General features: G+C 43.8%; 1 protein-coding gene across 5 annotated transcripts in view; it reads right to left on the reverse strand.

Moving 5' to 3' along the window:
• The window catches only part of SRGAP3 (SLIT-ROBO Rho GTPase activating protein 3), a 226,838-nt gene that overhangs the window by 33,919 nt on the left and 173,473 nt on the right, over window positions 1-19,446 (reverse strand). For 4 of the 5 annotated variants that reach the window (XM_048858312.2, XM_048858313.2, XM_048858311.2 and 1 more), the window contains 4 exons: window positions 7,307-7,528; window positions 6,709-6,810; window positions 6,206-6,403; window positions 4,453-4,537 (listed from right to left, as the gene is read on the reverse strand). In XM_048858312.2, coding sequence (XP_048714269.1) covers window positions 4,453-4,537; window positions 6,206-6,403; window positions 6,709-6,810; window positions 7,307-7,528 — 607 coding nt within the window. The remainder of the gene's footprint in view (window positions 1-4,452; window positions 4,538-6,205; window positions 6,404-6,708; window positions 6,811-7,306; window positions 7,529-19,446) is intronic. The other variant, XM_048858315.2, reaches the window with a different exon arrangement.

Consider the following 19,446-nt stretch of genomic DNA (forward strand, 5'->3'; position numbering starts at 1 on the left):
ACTGATGTCAATGGCTTATTTGCAGGACTGAGTCTCGAGATAGTATTTTGTGTCTTCTTGCCTCTCATAAAAACCAACCAGGTCCTCAGGTGGTGTAAATCAGTGCAGGTCCATTGCTACCAGTGCAATTACACTGATTTACACCAGCTGAGGATCTGACCCTTGTGTCTGATTATTATACCAAACCAAATAGGAAAGCAGTATCTTGATAAGGACTGTTGCCCCTGGGGAGTGAGCTAAGATTATCCCACTGCCTCATGGAGGGCCACTAATAGCATCTTAATACAGTGAAGTATTCAGTAGCTCAGCTTTTCCTAAGAGATAAAAGACCATCTAATCATATCCAGGCAGACTCTATTCTGGCTGTCAATATTCTTATTCCCTTCATGTATTTATAGTCCTCAGATTTTATATAAATGGCAGCATATCACTGATAAGATCTATTCATTTTTATAAGTTTATGTCATTCCACAGATAAATTGTAAACTAATTTCGCATGCTGTTTGTGCCTTTCTGCGAAGGCCTGGAAAGCTGATTTCTTCTTTATTTCGTATGGCACATAAAAGAAAACGTTCAAGTTCACATTCCTGCTACAATGTTGCCAGGGATCAGACCTCAACTGACTCCTCACTGCCATCTACACACTGTCCTGAGTGATACTGTTCAATCACACAAGTTCAAACACCACCTCTGCTTGTGCGACGGCCACCATCTTGCCCATCAAGCCTGTAACTCAAGTGGAGACCTCCAGAGCTAAAAGCATGAGCTGCTACAGCTTGAGCTAACAAGCCTAGGCTCTGTAGTTGGGGCTGTAACAGACTCATAGCCCCGACAGACTGGACACAGAGGGGGACCGGTAACACACACTCACCAGTGGGTTACACTTACAACTCGCAAAACTCTCTTTTCCCACCTGAACCTCTCCTGCGCTGTGCAGACTCCCATGACTGCCTCTCTCACATCTCTTTCTAGATATGTCTAAAACTCAACATGGTGAAAAAGCCCTCCTCTCCACCTCCCTTCTACTGGACAGCTGGTCATTCAGCCATCCTTTCCCAGACTGCCACCTCTATGGCATTTTTGACTCCAGCCTCTCCTTCTCCCCCAGTAGAAAAGCTGTTGATAAATCCCACTGGTTTTCTTCTAAAAAAAATTACACCCCATAATAATGTGACACTAAAGTGGTACAATTAAATCAAGGAGAGTCAAGAAATGCAAAAGTTAAGGTCCCTACAAGCAAGTAATTTCCTACTTTTGAGCCAAAAATATAGTGTTTTGAAAATGCCAGATTTGCTTCAGATAAAAATCAGGTCACACTGAAATGTGCCATTTTAAATATCCAGTGTGAAAATGGCCATTTAGTGGGTTTTTTGCAGAAAGTCTAAATGTTGGAATCACCTGAGAGCTTGGAATGAAATGCTCAGCATTTTCACGTGAAATTTTGTGACACACCTGTGGCTGTTTTCACACAGCTCTTAGGGGGAAAAAATGGAGTTTTAACTGACTCTTTGCAACCTTAACTATAGTTCTCTCTCCTAAGCACCGCCATAGTGTTTCTAGTTAAGGGAACAATGATTAGCAATGCATCATCAGGAGTCCAATCATTTTACCCACTGATTTATGGTATCATCTTAGCACTATTATCTGTTCTCTGCATTAAGATCTGATCTATGGGAAGAGCTCAGATAGTCAGATTTCTACTAACCCTTTGCTCCACCTTCCTCTCCCTCCTCCAAAATGTCAAAGCCTGAATTTGGAAACAGCTGCTGGGAGCTCTGCCTGGCAATGTGCAGAGATTGACTAAATCTAATGAGATCCATACCCAAGTTCAGTTGAAATATGGGACTACCCCAATGAGGATGTAAAACAGACTGTTATTGTTCTGTTACTGCAGTGTGTTAGTGGGCTATCCAGCTATTCGGAGTACTGAGAATTCTGGGAGAAGAAAGTATTTTCATAGAGCCCTATGAGTCCATGACAGTTTTCTTATGTTAAAATGTTATTCTTTAGATGCAGTTCTGTTTAAGAAACATGCTACAGGCAATAAATCACAGGATCTAAGGGAAAGGTAGGTTCTAAAGCTCAATAAACTTGGAGGAGAAAATATGTTTGTGATAAAGGTCAACAAAAGGTAATTATTTTTTATTACATTAAGATCAGCAGTACGCGTATTGTAGTACTAAAATGAGATTGGAGATCACTGATTCTTTAAACTTTAAAAATAAGTATCCTCTCTCCCATTGTGGAACAACTGTCCAGGGCTATAAAGCATCTCAGTCTTCTGCAAACAGGGCATAAGACACAAAAAATCTATATTGTTCCCAATAGACCTAAAAATCCCTGTGTTAGGTATCAATGAGAGAAAAGTGTCTCTATTCAGGACAGCACTTAAGCAGCTACTTAACTTAAAGCATGTGCTTAAGCCTTTTCCGGGATAGGGATAGGCTTTGGCACCTGCTTAAGAGCTTTCCTCAGTTGCAGCCTTAAACCTAACGAAACTGTAGCTAAGGGATGACAGAGACCCTTACACAGAGAGTGGAGATTCAGACTGTAAACCACAAGTCCAAGGTGGTGTAAGAGGTTTGTAACAGTCCAACAATGTTTGCCCGAAACACCCTCTTCTGTTAGCAGGTAGATGAAACACCCTACTCTTTAAGTAGGTGGGAAAGAGTTGAGTGGGTTTTCCCCAACTCACTGAGACAGGTGACCGTCTGCATACAAGCAGGTGGAAATGGCTCTCTGGCAGGATTGGATCAGTCCTGAAGGAGGAACTCTAGCAGCAGCCAAGACTGGGGATGGGGACAAGGTGTGAGCTGACCTTTATGGGGTCTCATTGTTTTGTAAATAAAGCCAAGCCCCAGGGAGGGGATGAACCTGCAGTTTACACAGTGCAATGACTAAGTTCAGACTTATTGCTTGGGTAGCTGAAATACTCTACTGTTCAGCCTGCAGATACCCTTCAAGTTCCCAGTGTCCTTATGTAGTCATGTGAACGTGAATGAACACAGAGGGCATGTGTGGGTCATGACCATCTCCTCTGCCAATCAGAAATGAGGAGTCCCCTTATGTTCTAAAGTTCAGAAGCCTTTATAAAGCTAATGAATTCTTCCTTTTTGAACAATATCATTAGTGCTCCTGGGAAACCCCAATTGGCTTCTCAGGAGGCTACATTTCCTTCCAGTGGAATCTTTCACAAAGACCAGGTCCCTACAATTAAAGAAATTGAATTTATACATTAACTGAAATTAGTCTGTCTAAGATATTAACTGCAGTGAAATCGCTTGTAATTCAATAATACAGACCATCCGGAATGCATATTACCCCGGGTTATCCTAGTCCTAGTGAATTTAATAGAGGTTCCTACTAAAAGACCTACTGAACTGACTAAAGAATAAAGATCCTGTCTACAGAGTTTTGAAACCATCCAATGGAATATAAGGGCAGGGATAAAAGTCTCTTTTTATTCTGTTCTATATTCCAACTATAGAAATCTGTAGGATTTCCCATAAGGGAAGATGCTGGGGCCTCAGCACACATTGACTTGATGTCAGCACCTGTCGTTAACAATTGCAGACCTCAATGAGAGTTGTAGGTGCTCAGCACTTCACAGACTCCGGAACGTTGTCCAGGATTTTAAAAAAAAAATCATATAAATGTACTTAAATTTCTTTACTGTACCACCATCACAACTCCCTGATTACTAAAAGTGAAAGGGTTTTAAATCTCCAATTACTTTTCACCCTGTGTCTTGTTTGGTTTGGTTTCTTCATTTCACTTTCTTGGAAAGTGAAAGTAGACCAGAAGGTTAACCACTATGTGTTTCCAGTCAGTTTCACTGCCAAGTCTCCATGCTTAGCACAGAGCTGCTGCTGCAGCTGGCTTTGGATTTCCAGTGCTGCAGAGAATTTAATTTAAAATTACATTTCTGCAAGCATTTCAATTCATATCAGTGCTCATAAAAATGTTTAATGTACAAAACCTAATCTGGAAGCCTCACGTATTTGAAAAATGACCCTTTAATTGCCAATGAAAACAGTGAAGTATACAGCATCCCTGTTAAAATAGCTCCCATTGGTTTTGGGTTCCCTCCCACCCCCCATTTTGTGCAGTTAACCCATTGGTTGCTGCTGGAGAAAGCATGATTGGGTATAGCTGTAATTCTGGACTGAATCCTTGGAGGCACCCAGTACACCTGGCAGTGTAAACAGCAATAATGCAGCCGAACATTTACATTTTGAATTCACAGTCTACTCTCAGTCAAAAATAAAGGTGATCAGGTCAAGAATATTTTTGCATGTCTTCTGTTAAGTTTAACAGAAGCAGCTAATTGTAGAGGCTAGCATTCACCCAGGGAAAGGAAAGTAGCAGGTTAGATTTGAAAAGTTCAAGGTCTGGTTTGAAATCTTGATGTGAGATGCAAGGTTTCTCTCTGGACTTTACCCTAGGACTCACCTTCTCCAAGAGTCTGCTTCAATAAGTCATGTTTAGCCTGGAGCTTGGTGATAAGGTTACTGCCATTCAAATACTCTTTAAATTTCTGGGGGGAAAAAACACAAACACAAATACAAGATGGGTAAGGACTCTTGGTGAAAATGTTTTCTAATTGATATACATTTTTGCCTGTGGACTGCTGGAAAGGGATTCAGCAGGAGAGTCTGTTAAGCTCTAATAAACCAGACTTCAGTTACATACATAAAACTGAACCAAGGGTGGGTTAAAATTTGCTCTTTCACTTTTCACTATTCAAACAGCAGTACTGTTGATCTTATTAGCCCAGAATTCTTTGTGTTATGCCATGTGCTTGAGGTCATGGCTTTGGAACACAAGGAACCCCAAAGAAAACAGTTCAAAGAAAGCCTTCTTTTGTCAGGCTTCTGGGAATGGCCCAATAAGCAATGAGCTTTTCCTTCCAGAGACAGGGCTCTGCCTTTGTGCAAACAGCGATAAGGAAGGGAGAATTCCCAGTGCATGAGATCTTCCTGGCTCGGGAGATCAGATACTTATGCTAAGCAGCTAGTCTCATTCAATGCATAACCTTCCTATTTTATTTAGAAACTGCCTCATAGCCAATAATGCCTTGGAGGCCAATAACTTTATACATCTCAGGAGTGGGGGAGAAATGGACAGAAAATGAAAGAGAGAGAGAGAGAGAGAGAGATGACAACTTTTGCAAAAAAAAAAAAACCTCCTTACAAATAAAATTCCAACTAACTCTCTGACTGGGAACCATAAAATAATAATCACAGAGAAGTTGTAAGCCCTACTGCACACGTGAATGTACCATGGGACACTACAAGCCATGTCATGTTACCAACCACCTTCAATAACCTGTGCCTTGTTGAGAACAGGGGACATTTCTCTTGAAGTCATCTCTTATATTTGAAATTGAAATAATAATGAGCCTGTTCTACAGGGCCTGGGATCTGCACAGAGCTCGCTGCAGAAAGATGCTACAGCCCCAGGTTATGGGTATCTTCCTACAGCCATCTTTCCATGGTGGATATTACCCTTAAATTTGTCCCCAGGGCAGATGCCAAGCTGTGGCTCTTGGGCAAGGACAACACTGAAGTCCAAGAGTTAAAGGAGAGGCATGGGCTCCCCACATGGATGGCCTTGGCCTCCTATTGACTCCCCGGGATGCATGTGGACCCCCTGGGTTATGGGAAATTATTGAGAGGCCTGTTCTATGTGGCCAGACGGAGCTAATCCCATACCCTCCACAGAACAATAGGAGAGAAATCTGAAAGTGGAGATTTAGCCATGCCTGTAAGTTTTTGCTTAGGGTAGGTGGGCTGGACTGACAGTACTGCAGAGTGATGTCTTATGGGAATTAACAGAGACCATCAAACTCATCTCACATAGACCCCGAGGTAGGAACACTGTGAGACAGGGGTGGTTTCATATCAGCAAACTGGAGTGGAAGGCTCTATTGCCCATTATTGAGTCTCCCAGCTCATTTATTTAAGTCTCCTTTCATAGATAGCTTTTCAAGTTGTTGCTTTTTTAAAGTAACACAAGGATACGTGATTTTTCCCTGCACATTTCCCTACAGCTGAGAAGCACACATTTCAATTTCAAACAAAACACAAGACAAATATTTAAACAGACCAAACTGGCTCTTGCTGTTCACTAACAAGCATTTTAAATGGGACACAACCCAACCAATTAATGCTGCGTAGCCTATATAGCTTGAGATGAGACTCACCGTAAAATAGAACATTTCAGTTTCCTGTTGGTTGGCTCTCCTCTTGGCAATGTTTATTTTACTCATGTAGGTCTCTGAAGCGGCTGATTTGACTGACTCAGTGGAGCGACTATGCTGGAAGGCATCTGAAACATCAAAATCTTCCACTGTCAGCATGTCCTGCAAGGTCTGCATAGTGGCATCCAGAGTTTTTCGTACCTGCAGAAATGGGGAGCACAGTACTTGTGAAACAAACTGGGAGAATGACATATTTTGGCCACAGTAATTGGCCATCAAGCAGCTCTTATGTACTGGGCTTGATCCAATGTCCACTGAAGTCAGTGGGAGTCTTCAGAAAAGCCACTCGAAGCCTCAGCATTTCCCTACAGCTGAAAAGATTCCAACCCAAACATTCCAGCTGACTGAAAGCTCTAGCACAGAATGTTGACGGTCATGTGGCACAGACTGTGAAGTTATTAGCACAGTCCTCCGGAATAATGATCAAAGCCAGTTATTGCTCTCACCTCCTCATTCTCTATCTTGAGAGTGGCAAGTCTAGACTGCAGCTGGTGATATCGCATGAGCAACTCCGTCTGCACAGGCTGTTGGGCGCTCACCTGACATACCTGATGGCAGTAACAAAACCAGAGAGAGGAGACTGAAACATTCACTGGACAAATAGGAATACTTTAAGCAATTAGATCATTCTCCCCCGCCCCCAAGCTGGTCTCTTTCTGGTATGTTAGGAATGTTGGGTACCCCAATCCATCTCTAACTGGCAATGCCCTGTATCTGGGCCTAAGCAAAGCACTGATCACATAGCAGTTGAAAAACGATACACAAAGAAGTATTTAAATAGTGGCAGTCTGAGTTCAAGTTGGGTTGATCAGGTGGGAATCACATCATAGGCTTTCTAAAGAGTTTGTAAAAAATACCCGAGCAATAAGCAGATAAAAAAAGTAGACCACATGAGCCAAATAGCCTATTAAGAAAGAAGCATGGAGAGAGGCACAGAGGCAACAGGGTGGGAAAGAGATTAAAGATCACAGACAAGGGGGAGAGGAATCTAGCACAACTCAGGCTATGCCAGATTGCTGATGCTGTTTTCTGCAGGTCCAGTACCTCATCCCCCATGTGAGGCTGGAATTCAAACTTCAGCGGAGGGCAGAAGACCTGGTTGCACATGTCCATGACTGTATGCTTGTCACTCCGTGCGTCCAGGTTGTCCACCGCATTCTCAATGATGTCCAGGCCCTCATGGCGTGAGGTTTCTAGGTTATATTCAGCAGACAGGTATGTCCTGAATGTCCGAGCTAGGCTGGCATGGAATCCCAGATCACAACACTGAGGGAGGGGGAGAATATTGAAGAAAGGTCACGTTCACAGACTGAGTAACATGAGTAAAGAATTCTCACATTTAAATATCCCCCTCACCCCGAAGGGCCTCAGAGCATCATGTATGGGCACAGGAATCAGTTTATCAGCCAATGAAATGTAGCCACTTCTGGAGGAGAACACATCAACTGTTTAATAACATACATCAATAACATACACAGCAGCAGGATGTCAAGCATACAGGACACACTCAAAGATGCTGGGGGAATTAAAGGAAATACTACCAATTACCCTCACTCCACAGTGGCCATTTCAAGCTGGAGGAGTAAATTCCAGCTCAAGGAATCATAGAATCATAGAATATCAGGGTTGGAAGGGACCCCTAAAGGTCATCTAGTCCAACCCCCTGCTCGAAGCAGGACCAATTCTCAGTTAAATCATCCCAGCCAGGGCTTTGTCAAGCCTGACCTTAAAAACCTCTAAGGAAGGAGATTCTACCACCTCCCTAGGTAACGCATTCCAGTGTTTCACCACCCTCTTAGTGAAAAAGTTTTTCCGAATATCCAATCTAAACCTCCCCCACTGCAACTTGAGACCATTACTCCTCGTTCTGTCATCTGCTACCATTGAGAACAGTCTAGAGCCATCCTCTTTGGAACCCCCTTTCAGGTAGTTGAAAGCAGCTATCAAATCCCCCCTCATTCTTCTCTTCTGCAGGCTAAACAATCCCAGCTCCCTCAGCCTCTCCTCATAACTCATGTGTTCCAGACCCCTAATCATTTTTGTTGCCCTTCGCTGGACTCTCTCCAATTTATCCACATCCTTCTTGTAGTGTGGGGCCCAAAACTGGACACAGTACTCCAGATGAGGCCTCACCAATGTCAAATAGAGGGGAACGATCACGTCCATCGATCTGCTGGCAATGCCCCTACTTATACATCCCAAAATGCCATTGGCCTTCTTGGCAACAAGGGCACACTGCTGACTCATATCCAGCTTCTCGTCCACTGTCACCCCTAGGTCCTTTTCCACAGAACTGCTGCCTAGCCATTCGGTCCCTAGTCTGTAGCGGTGCACAGGATTCTTCCATCCTAAGTGCAGGACCCTGCACTTATCCTTATTGAAGGAGACGTGCTAAAAAAGAGAGTAGCCGCAGCAGTAAAAGCGGTGGGCGAGGCTTGCTGGCAAGTACCTAGGGTCTCAGATAGGTACATACTTGTGGTGGCTAGCCCCTCCTGCCACTCAGACAGCCGCGGCTATGCTTGATTTTTAGCGCACTGGCTCTAATCAGAGCTAGTGCAGGTATGTCTCCTCTAGCTGAGAATTACACCACCCAGTTGCAGGGTAGATATACCCTAAGCTGTGCCAAGAGTGACATGGCTCAGCTGAAGGGCAGCACCTCCAAAAGCCATGCTGGGATACTGGGCAAGTGCTGGCTCAGGGGGAAGCCTGTCAGCTAGTGCCTCACCAATGCCCATTCCTGCCACACCCCGCAATTTCCTGGGCCAAATTCTGATCAGGCTCAACTCTGCTAACTGATCAAATTTCACAGGACGGTAGCCTGGGAGGAACAGGTCATGGCAGAGGTCGGCCCGCAGGACTCTCCTGACCAGCCCCGGAGCTCCTGGCCTGGGAGGCTAGCCCCCAGCCCCTCCCCCGCAGCCTCAGCACGCCGCACCGCCGGCGCAACGCTTTGGGCGGCCGGGCAGCACAGTTGCGGAGCCGCGGCCTGACCCGCTGCTCTGGGTGGCACGGCTGTAGCACCGCCAGCCACTGGTGCTCCAGGCAGCGCGTTAAGGGGGCAGGGAGGGGTGAATAGAGGGCAGGGGAGTTGGCGGGGAGAGGTGGTCAGGGGGCAGGGATGTGAATAGGGGTCGGGGCGGACAGAGGGCAGGGAACAGGGGGGTTGGATGGGGAAGAGGTCCCGGGGAAGTCAGGAAGGAGAGGTGGGGTTGGATGGGCTGGCAGGGGGCAGTCAGGGGTAGGGGGTCTGGGGGTGGTCAGGGGACAGGGAGGAGGGGGTGGTGGATGGGGCAGGAGTCCCGGGGGCAGGGGGGTCGGATAGGGTGCGGGGGCTGGGCCACACCTGGTTGTTTGAGGAAACACAGCCTCCCCGAACCGGCCCTCCATACAATTTTGGAAACCCAAAAAGTTTGCCCACCCCTGGGTCATGGGTTTCCAAGATGTGTACCCCTTGTTCACTGACGGTGCCTAGCTTATTCCTCCCTCCTCAGCCAATTTACTGCACTTTTCTATAAGCCCCTTCTAAGCACAGAAATGCATTCATCAAAATTAGCTAGCAGAGACAGACGTTAAAGTAAGCTGGCATTCAAACGCTCCCCGTTATCAAACTCTTTCATCACAGCGATGAAGATGCTTCCATTATCCCCCTCTCTTCTACTCAAGATGGAACAGTTTCTCATGCATAAGTGATTATTCCTCCTTGGGGAAAACGATAGAACTGAAAGCTAATTGCTGTCAAAATACTGTACATGGAAAAAAAAACGTTTTCAATATTATTGAGTCTTGTTTGTAAGATGTATCAACAGCATTGGATTCGCTGCTAAGAATGGCCAGTTACCACCTAGTAAAAATGACTTTTATGGTCTCCTCCCAATCCCTAAAGGGAGTTTTGGCTATGCTGCAAAACCACTATGTAATTTTGGCTTGGTTGGCAGACTCTACTTGAAAGGGAGCCAAGTCTTGAAGAGCATGGATGCTGTGGATCAGGGCAGAGGTGCACTGGCAAAGATGGGGAGTGAAGGGACATTCCAGTTTTGGATCTCAGCCAAAATGCAGGTATAGCTGTGTGCAGAGATAGAAAGGAAGATGAAGTGGTGGGATTGTTATACATCAACAGTGAGTTGCATTAGCAGAGCTGCAAGGGGACTGAGCTGGAATGAACAGTCAGAAGATGTCTCAGCACTGATGACAATAACACTTTAACAGGCCTGTGGAGGACAAGACTGAAACAGAAGGTATTGTGGGTAAAGATTCAGGTCCCTGAGCAGAGCTCTTTGAGGCCCCAACATTGGGACAGAAGAGGGGCTGGAGTTCAGGATAAAGGGGCACTGGCACAGCTGTGTTGGGGAGCTTATACCACTCCAGGCTTTACCCCATGCAAGGAACTTCACATTCATCTGTCTCCAACACATGCATACTGTGGTATGTCTAAAATACACCCCCCGACACCCACCCAATAGAAAAGAAGGCAAAGAATTGCTGACCCGGGCATCCAGAGGGGGAAGCATCTTTTGTTTCATACAGCATCTAACTAATGACTGCTACTGAATTATCCTTGTATTATATAAAAGCTGTCAAAACACAATTTACATTTCAAATTGCAAATCGCAAATCGTAGAGGTTAAGAAGTTTTGCTGACATATGAACAAAACAGCAGTAGACAAAGTTTATCACTGTTCTAGCAGCAACCGAGAAAAGCTAGAAAGCTGGACGATCTATCGGAACAATTTAAGTGCCTGATATAATTAAACCATTTCTAAAATTCTCGGTGGATTAAACCCACTCCTAAAAAATAAAACTCTGTGGTATTTCAACATTGCTTCTATTGCATTTTCAAACTGGGTTGCACTGGCTACCAGCATGGTCCTGAATTAGATCATTAATATTAAACAACCACTTGGTCCCAACACTAGTCATGACCAAGTCAGGAATGACTAGAGCTGGGTGAATTTTTTTTTTTTGTCAAACAGTAAAATTCACCATTTTTATTTATTTATTTATTTATTGGTGCACCAAAACTATTAGTGAATTTGGGTCAAATTCTGCAAATAGTTTTAGCTCAAAAAATTGACTGGAGGGTGGGGGCGGGAATCAGTAGATATTTCAACAAATTTCTAAATGAACCTTTTTGACATTTCATTTTGAAATGTCGTTATGAATCAACATTTGAAACCCGTTATTCCATTCAAACTAATTTTTTCAAGTTTTTTGTTTAGTTAAGAATTACCAAAACAAAAAAAATCTGTTTTGGTTTGAAACAAAACCAAACGTTTTTATTTTACTTTTCGTATCAGCCACCGAATCAAAAAATCAGGTATTCACTCAACTTTAATCATGACCGAGATTCTTTATGGTTTGATAGCTATTAAGTAACCGATGTGACATGGAGTGGGTGGCTGACTTCAAGTCTTCAAGCTCATCATAAAACCTGCCACCTTATTTGTTAAGTGATAGGTTCATACTAATGTCTATTATGCGGTGCCTGTTAACAGTATTTGTTACTTCTTTATCACTAAAGGTGTGTGAGGTGCCTAACACACATCTTAGCTAAGCTAAGACAGCCCTTGAGCCAAGGAGTTTACATTCTAAGCCCCGGATCCAGCAACTGCACTGCTTGACTTCAATGGGATTTGGTGTGGGTACAAGGGATCAGGTCCTAATTTAATACAAGTAGGCCAAATTCAGTCCTTGTGTAACTGTTGAAACCTGATACCATGGTGATCAGTGTAGCCCAAAAACCGAGATTAAGATAAAACAAAAAGAATTTGGCCTGGTTAAACTAATCAAAATTAATCCAAAACAGACTGTTCTGTGGATACACAGAGGACTCCAGTTTCCAGATCTGCCATCACCTTTCTGAGCAATACACTGAAGGGAGAAAAAAATAATTAAATCATGTTAAAAAAAAAAAAAAAAAAACAGAATTCTGCATCAAAATGTTACCATCACTAAACTCAAAGTGAAATGTTAAAACTCAGTTACTGCCACAAGCAACTCCAGCCAAAGAGGATATCTCATCCTATCCACTGATGTGAAGAGACGTCCCTCAATTCAGATAAAGTCACACGGAGATGTTTGTATGTCACTGTTTGCTAAAAGTGGGAGCAAAAACATGACGGGCTGACTCCTGCTCATCAATATGTGAGCGTACTCAGCCTGCCCCAACCCAGGCTTGCCACATGTGCAGTAGCCAATTTGGGGCACGAATGATATGGTCACAGTGGATCCTTTATCCTGACCTGGATTAATTTAAATAAGTCAGACTGCCAACAGTCAGCCATGTTGACACTTCTTTGAAGGCCCCATCAGCAGATTTCAAGCTTTCCTTAAAATAAGCTTCTAGCCTTTACAGTTGAAGAAAAAATATGATGGTGAACTGATACGCTGTGCCTTCCTGAGTCTGCAAAGAGACTGAAAGAATATTTCTTAAAGCGGTAGGAAAGGCTCTCATTCATAACATATGGGCGTTGACACTGAAACCTAGTGATGGCAATCCAAAATGTCAATGTTGTTAACTCACCACTGACAATTTTAGAACAAATAGCCAGCTACTCTGGGACTGTGGGTGGAAGTTGAGTACAGTATTAACATAATCTACCCATTGCCTTTCAACTTTCATGAGATAAGTGTACTTCTCTGATATTCAAAATGTGAACAGCCAGGCAATGATGTCAGTTACAGGAAGTACTACCTCCAGAAGGAAGCCCTTTTGAGACTAATGTCACAGTGCCAGGAAGTCAGCATTTCAGAATGCCACAATAAAATTCCAAGCAGGAGGGGAATAAAGGCAAAATTCTCTTCTCAGATCAGCAGGGGGATCTTGACTCTATGATCTGCTCATTTTAGATGCAGGCGGATGCCATTCCTGTTAACGAGATTTCTGCACATATGGGAAGAGCAGAATGGAGGAGCCATGATCCATGTGTTGACTTGACAGAAGAATGCTGTCCTACTTCAGAATCAGCTGATCAGAGCCTCATGCTCTCAAAAGTCTTTGCTGAAGAGGTCTCCAAATCTGTGCTACTGTGGATCCCCAACAATCATCACATCAATTACCAGGTCAAAAGACACAAAACCAAAATATCTGTGTCTGCCTAAGGGTGGCATTTTCCAAAGCATCCAGTATTGGTCTAGCTGCTGCCACGGAAATCACTGAGAGCCACTGACTTCAGTGGAAGAAGAGAGTTAAGGCAGTGTCGAGTACTTCTGAAAACTCACAATTCAGACACACCTGGGAGTTCTCCATAATGCTGTTTCACCTCCTTTTTAATGCTGAATTCATACTGAACCAGCAGTTACTGTAAAACCAGTAAGTCTGCTGCTACTGACAACTAGGGCAGCAGCCTTACTAACAACATTTTTACAGCTCCTTCAGTCTCTGTTGATGAGCACCGCGCCTGATGCTTCACACTCTGGTGCCCAGAAAAGAAAGAAAAAAAAACTTCAAAAAAACACATAAAGGGGAAAAAAAAAACAAAAAAACCAGACTTCAGGCTCCTTCTCCCAGCATCAGAACAAAGGCATTTTCTAACTCCGTTCTTCCCTTCGACAGAAAGCAAACTAGAACCACAAATACTAATAAGAATTCTTAGCATTTCTACAGTGCCTTTCACCTGAGGACTTTCAAGTCTTAATATATTAACTAATTAAGCTTCACAACACCCTTGTGAGGTAGGGAAATATTTGCTTTTTTTAAAACAGAGGTAAACTGAGGCACCAGAAGTTAAGTGACTTGGTCAGGGTCAAAGAGTAAATCACCAACAGAGGTGGAAACAGAGCAATGAAGTCCCAGCCCCACCCCAACTCTAACCAAAACCCCTTCCCTGTCATTAAAACAGTATAGATACTAAAATGAACCAAGAATTATCCCACTGCTGCACTGGAGAGGACAATTCTGCATTTGGCTGAGAGACAGGTATGGTGATCAAACAAGTCTTCCAATCTCTAATTTCCATGATTCTGTGATGAACTCTCAGGCTCTTGTTTATTTCAAAATGTTATACAATAAACTTTCCAGAAGAGCTCAGGGGCAGATTTTCAAGTGCTCTGCTCGAATGATTGGGGCCAAAGTTAGAAGTGGGAGCTGAGCTCTTTTCAATCTACCTATGGCACCAATTACCATAGTATTTAAGCACCTCAGAATCTTTACTTATCCTGACAACATCCCTGTGAGGTAGAGAAGTGCTATTATCCCCATTTCACAGAGGGGAACTGAGGCAGAGAGAGATTAAGGGCCTGTCTAGGTTGCGCTGCAGCACAAACTATGGGAGTATGAACTGCAGAGCCCTGTGTGGACGTTGCTGGCATGAACTAAAAGGTACACAATTAATGTAGTACTGTTTGACAAAGAGCTCTATGGTAATATGAACAAGGTACTGTATCTTTTAGCTCACGCCAGCAACATCCACACAAGGCATTCTGGTGCACTCTGCATTCCATACTCTGCATAGCCCATGCGGCGGTACAGTGATAGGCATAGCTTTAGCGTCTCACAGGAAACCAGTAATGGAGCAGGGAACTGCACTCGGGTCTCCTGAGACCTAGATTACCCTACTCACGGGGCCATCCTTCCTCAGCCTTCTTCACTTGGGCACCAAAATGAGGGACAGGTTTTCAAAAGAACTCAGCTCCCATTGTGGCACAAATGGCCAGATGGTCACAATTAACATGAACATGGTTTTAAGTGGTTGGCTGGCCCCTAATTTAAGAAGAATTTGTCCCACTGGTCATGGCATAGGCACACAAGTTGCGCCAACAGAACAAAAGAAGAAGCAGAATTTTAGAAATAAAACCAACTTTGAGCTGACAGCAAATATGTGAGCTGCTCTGTTAATAATCAATTACCTTAAAACATTCTTCACCGTCACACAGACGAACTGCTCTACGTTATGGTACAGGCAGATATCCTGCAATGCTCAGTTGCTCCATTTTCCTCTTCTTGTATTTGAACATATTACGAATAGTTGTACCCACCCTATCAAAGAAATTGCTCCCAGCAGAATGAACTAGACCTTCTGCTCGCAATGGGGAAGGAGTGCGGCCTAGTAGTTAATGCAGGTAAGTGGCCAGCATGAAAGTGCCCGATAGCAACTAAAGGGTTCTACAGAAATGTTATAGGGCACTAGATAAATAACACTACAAACCTATAGAATTTAATAGAAAAGGAGATTCTTTCTATAGGGTTTTTGAAGCAGCGATAGAATTCTATGGGATGACTAAGAAAACCCATATAAAGATTAGTATTCATTATTAAATTCTTTGGGACTTTTCCATTTGGAGAGGGAGGCAGGACGACTCCGTTCTATTCCCATCTACGTCAATGATTTACTGTGTAACCCTGGACAAATCACTGAACCACCTATGCCTCAGATTCCCTATCTGTAAAATAGGTATAAAATACCTAACATGGCTGTAATATGTCTTACTTTAGTGTTTGTAAAGTTAATATTTGCACCGTGCTATCACAATGATAGAATCATAGCAGCACAGAGCTAGAAGTCATCTAGTCCATCCCCCTATGCTGAGGCAGGACCAGATATACCCAGAGACCATCCCTAATAACAGGTTAGACAAACCCCTATTAAAAGCCTCCAAGGGATGCCACAACCTCCCTTTGTAGCCTGTAGGCACTGGTGCTCTGCAAACACTTGTAATAAATATGTGCAATAGCTTGAGATCCTTGGATGGATGGTGATATAGAATGGAAAGTGTTAATGTTACAAAATAATTTTTAAGGAACAATTGTGTTGATCTATAACAAATACAAAAGACAGACTAGTAACATTTCTATAGCCGATGTTTGTGTTTTTTCTGAATGGAAAGGGGACATCAAAATAAACATATTACACAGGATATTCCAGCCCAATTATGATCAATGCGGTCAAAATCTCTGACCCTAACAAGCAAGCTGTTCTGCTCACTGCAGTATGTGATCGAAGGGTGGGTTTGCCAGTATGGGAAGTTATAATACACTAATAGGATTGAAGAGATACTGGTTTGCTGCCATAGATACTTCCTCAGAAAGGAAGTGAGGAGGCATAGTAAACAACACAGTCCTCCCTCACTGATGAAAATTATTCCCCATTGCTAGCTATTTGTAGAGAGCCAGCCATCATGGTATTTTGATGTGGATAATAATACCTACCATGTATACAGGTCTTTATACTTTTCAAAGAGATGGAGAAACAGTAACCTCTCAATCTCCCAAACTGTTTGCAACAGTGACTAGCCCAATATTTTCAGCTCTAGCTATCCAGCCAAGATACTTCTAAGGTACCTGTCACTTCAACCCTTGAGCACTTATGAGAAAACTGAGGCAGAAAGGTCGAGCAACTCGCCCACACACCATGAGTCTGCCGGCAAGGTCAGGATTAAATCTAAGGCTTACTGGCTCCCTACTTCATGTCAATCCACTAGATGAAGCTGCCTTTAAACCAAGATAAACCTTTGTGAACCACTTCAGTAGTGAGGAGGCAAAACGTTTCCTACAGGAAGTAGCGAAGGCGATTTTCTCTGAGAGTAAAAATAACCGTAAATTATTCTGCTCTTCCATCTGCCTGAAAATGAACAGATTCTTCAGAGTGCTATGAACACCTGCTGTAATTTAATTACAATGGGCACAATCCCAAAGTCTATCCCAGTTCTAGAGATTTTTACCAGATCCCAATTTTAAATAAGGAATTTCTTTGAAACTGGACTGGTCTTTTGAAGTATGCTCGCTGTGCCTTAACAACCAGTCACCTCCTTTCGCAATTTTCTGGATTCCAGTTTCGATGGGTTGTTCCTGCCTCTTGCCAGATAGCCTGACAGGACACTGAAAGCATCCTGAAAACCCTTTGGGGCCCATACATCTTCACCACATGGTGACACATCAAGATGTCTGACTGCAGTACAGCAGCAAGGTATCTCAGTCTAGATAGCTCAATGGCATGAGGCAAAGGCTATGCGCTGCAGAACAAAATTTAGAAGTTGGTGACTGTCCAAGCATGGGAGCATCCCCAGGAGGTATCTGCCAAGTGCTTGGCTATTTTAGCTTCAGTCTATGTTCCAGACCTTCAGGATGGTCTGAAACTTTACATTTGCACTGTGGTGAGGTAGTTCAGGTTTCAGTATATCGTGGTGCAGCCCAAGACATACCCTACAGTCCTGATCCACTTATGGATTCCCTACGAGACTGCCCAAGTTTCTGACTCACATCAAAACCACCCCTATTACTTTCATGGCATATTTACATTGTCATAACATGTTAACTGGGGACTTGAGGAATTTTCTTACTTGAAGCTAAGAATCAGAAAGCCTGTGTTGTGATGCGGACAATGATAATGGAGACACGGAACCCTAAGCTATCACCTTTTCTTCTAGAACTCAGTGTGTAACGTTTTCACACCAGACGTAGGACCTAACCTTACCGCCCACTAAAAAGTCAAAGGGATTGGAACCTTGGACTCCAATTAATTCCAGTATTCTCTTCCCCATAAGAACTATTGGGTCCATCAAGTTCAGTATTGTGCCTGAGGCAGTAGCCAATACCTGATACTTCAAAGGATATGATAAAATCTACCTATTGTGCTCCGAGCCACATGTGCAGTGATGTGTGTGGGGCAGGGAATAGGAGAAGAGATCTTTCCTGAGCCCTGCGGTGATCAAATTAATGCTTCACGGCATGAACTGAATATCTTTATCTTACATAACAACAAATATTACTCACCTTACAACTACCCATCCCTTTTTAAAATCCAGCTACAGTTAATTAACTCTGTGGTCTCTGGAGTAGTTCTTCTCTGCGGGATTTTAACCTAGATTTCATTCTTTTCCCGAAAGTCTCCGCAGCAATCTCCAATATATGCAGGTTTTCTTAGCTTCCCCGCCCCCCACACCCCCAAAATTAATTCATTGGCAGATTGTTCCTTGAACGGATTTGATGAATTCGGGGCTGTCCTTTCAATTCTACCTATTGGGGGACTATAGCGGGGTACTCACCCCGCTCCAGCCCTGAAGGGGTTAAAAGCAGCCCTGGAGAGGGCCGCAGCAGGGAAAAGGATTAAGAATAGCGGGGGGAAGCTGACTGTGCAGCTGACCACAGCTGTGGCCAGCTCAATTAGAGCCCAGCTGGTGCTTATAAGAGGGCTGTGGGCCAGAAGTTGAAGGAGTCTCACTTTAGCCCTGGAGTGGGAAAGGCTAGCTGCCTAAGAGCAAGGTACCTGAAGTGGAGCAGAGCTGGGGAAGGGCAAAGGGAGCTGGGGAGCTCCATCCTGGTGGCAGTAGTGCTGGAGCAGAACCCCGGGGTAAAGGGCACCGGGGTCCGGGATGGACACGGGGCCAGCGGCAGGAGAGACACCGGCCTGTAGAGGGTGCTCCATATGCTGGAGAGCTACTTCCCTGGACAACTAGCAGGAGGTGCCGCGCCAGGGATGGACTAAAAGTTGTCGAGAAGGGGCACATTTTGTTCTGAGGGAAACTACCACCCCTGTTCACACAAAGGTAAAGCAAAATCTCCCTCCTGGTCTTCATACAATGATGATTTCCAGGCTCCATGATATTTCTGAACCAGCACGCACACAGAAAAGAATTGGCAAATAGGACCAGTGTATGAACTTTCCAAGCAAGGAAGAAATCATTTACAAGGTGCCAACTTTGGCAAAAGAAAATATGTGCACTTTGGCCACATTATTAAACAAGAGTTTTCAAAAAATGAAGAGGTCTGCATTTGTTTTATTTCTAACTAAATTTATTAATATGCTCTGGACACAGGTCAAAACCATCTTCTTTCTTTATTAAGAGCATTGGCTTGACATGCAATGGGAACTAAAAGCACTTTGAAGCACGACTAGTTACTGTTAATTTTTCTGCAGTGCACGGAGGCCCCAATCAATGTTCAGAGCCGCACGGTGAACTTGGGCAAGTGACAGCCCCGCTCTGTGCCTCAGTTTCCCCATCTATAAAATGGGGATAATAATAGTTACCTCCTCTGTAAAGCATCTAGAGCTCTGCTGATGAAAAGTGCTACAAAAAACAGCTAGGCATGATCATCAGCACCACCTATCAAACTGGCTTCTTTGTAACTTCTCATAGCAAAATGCTGCAGTGCATCACAACAGAGCTCTGCATTTTCCTGAGTGGACAGGAAGAGAACTGGGCAGCATATTTAGAATAGACACTGTTTCTCCTTCAAAAGATCTGAATTC

This window comes from Caretta caretta, chromosome 7 (genome assembly GCF_965140235.1).
Source record: "Caretta caretta isolate rCarCar2 chromosome 7, rCarCar1.hap1, whole genome shotgun sequence".
Lineage (NCBI taxonomy): Eukaryota > Metazoa > Chordata > Testudines > Cheloniidae > Caretta > Caretta caretta.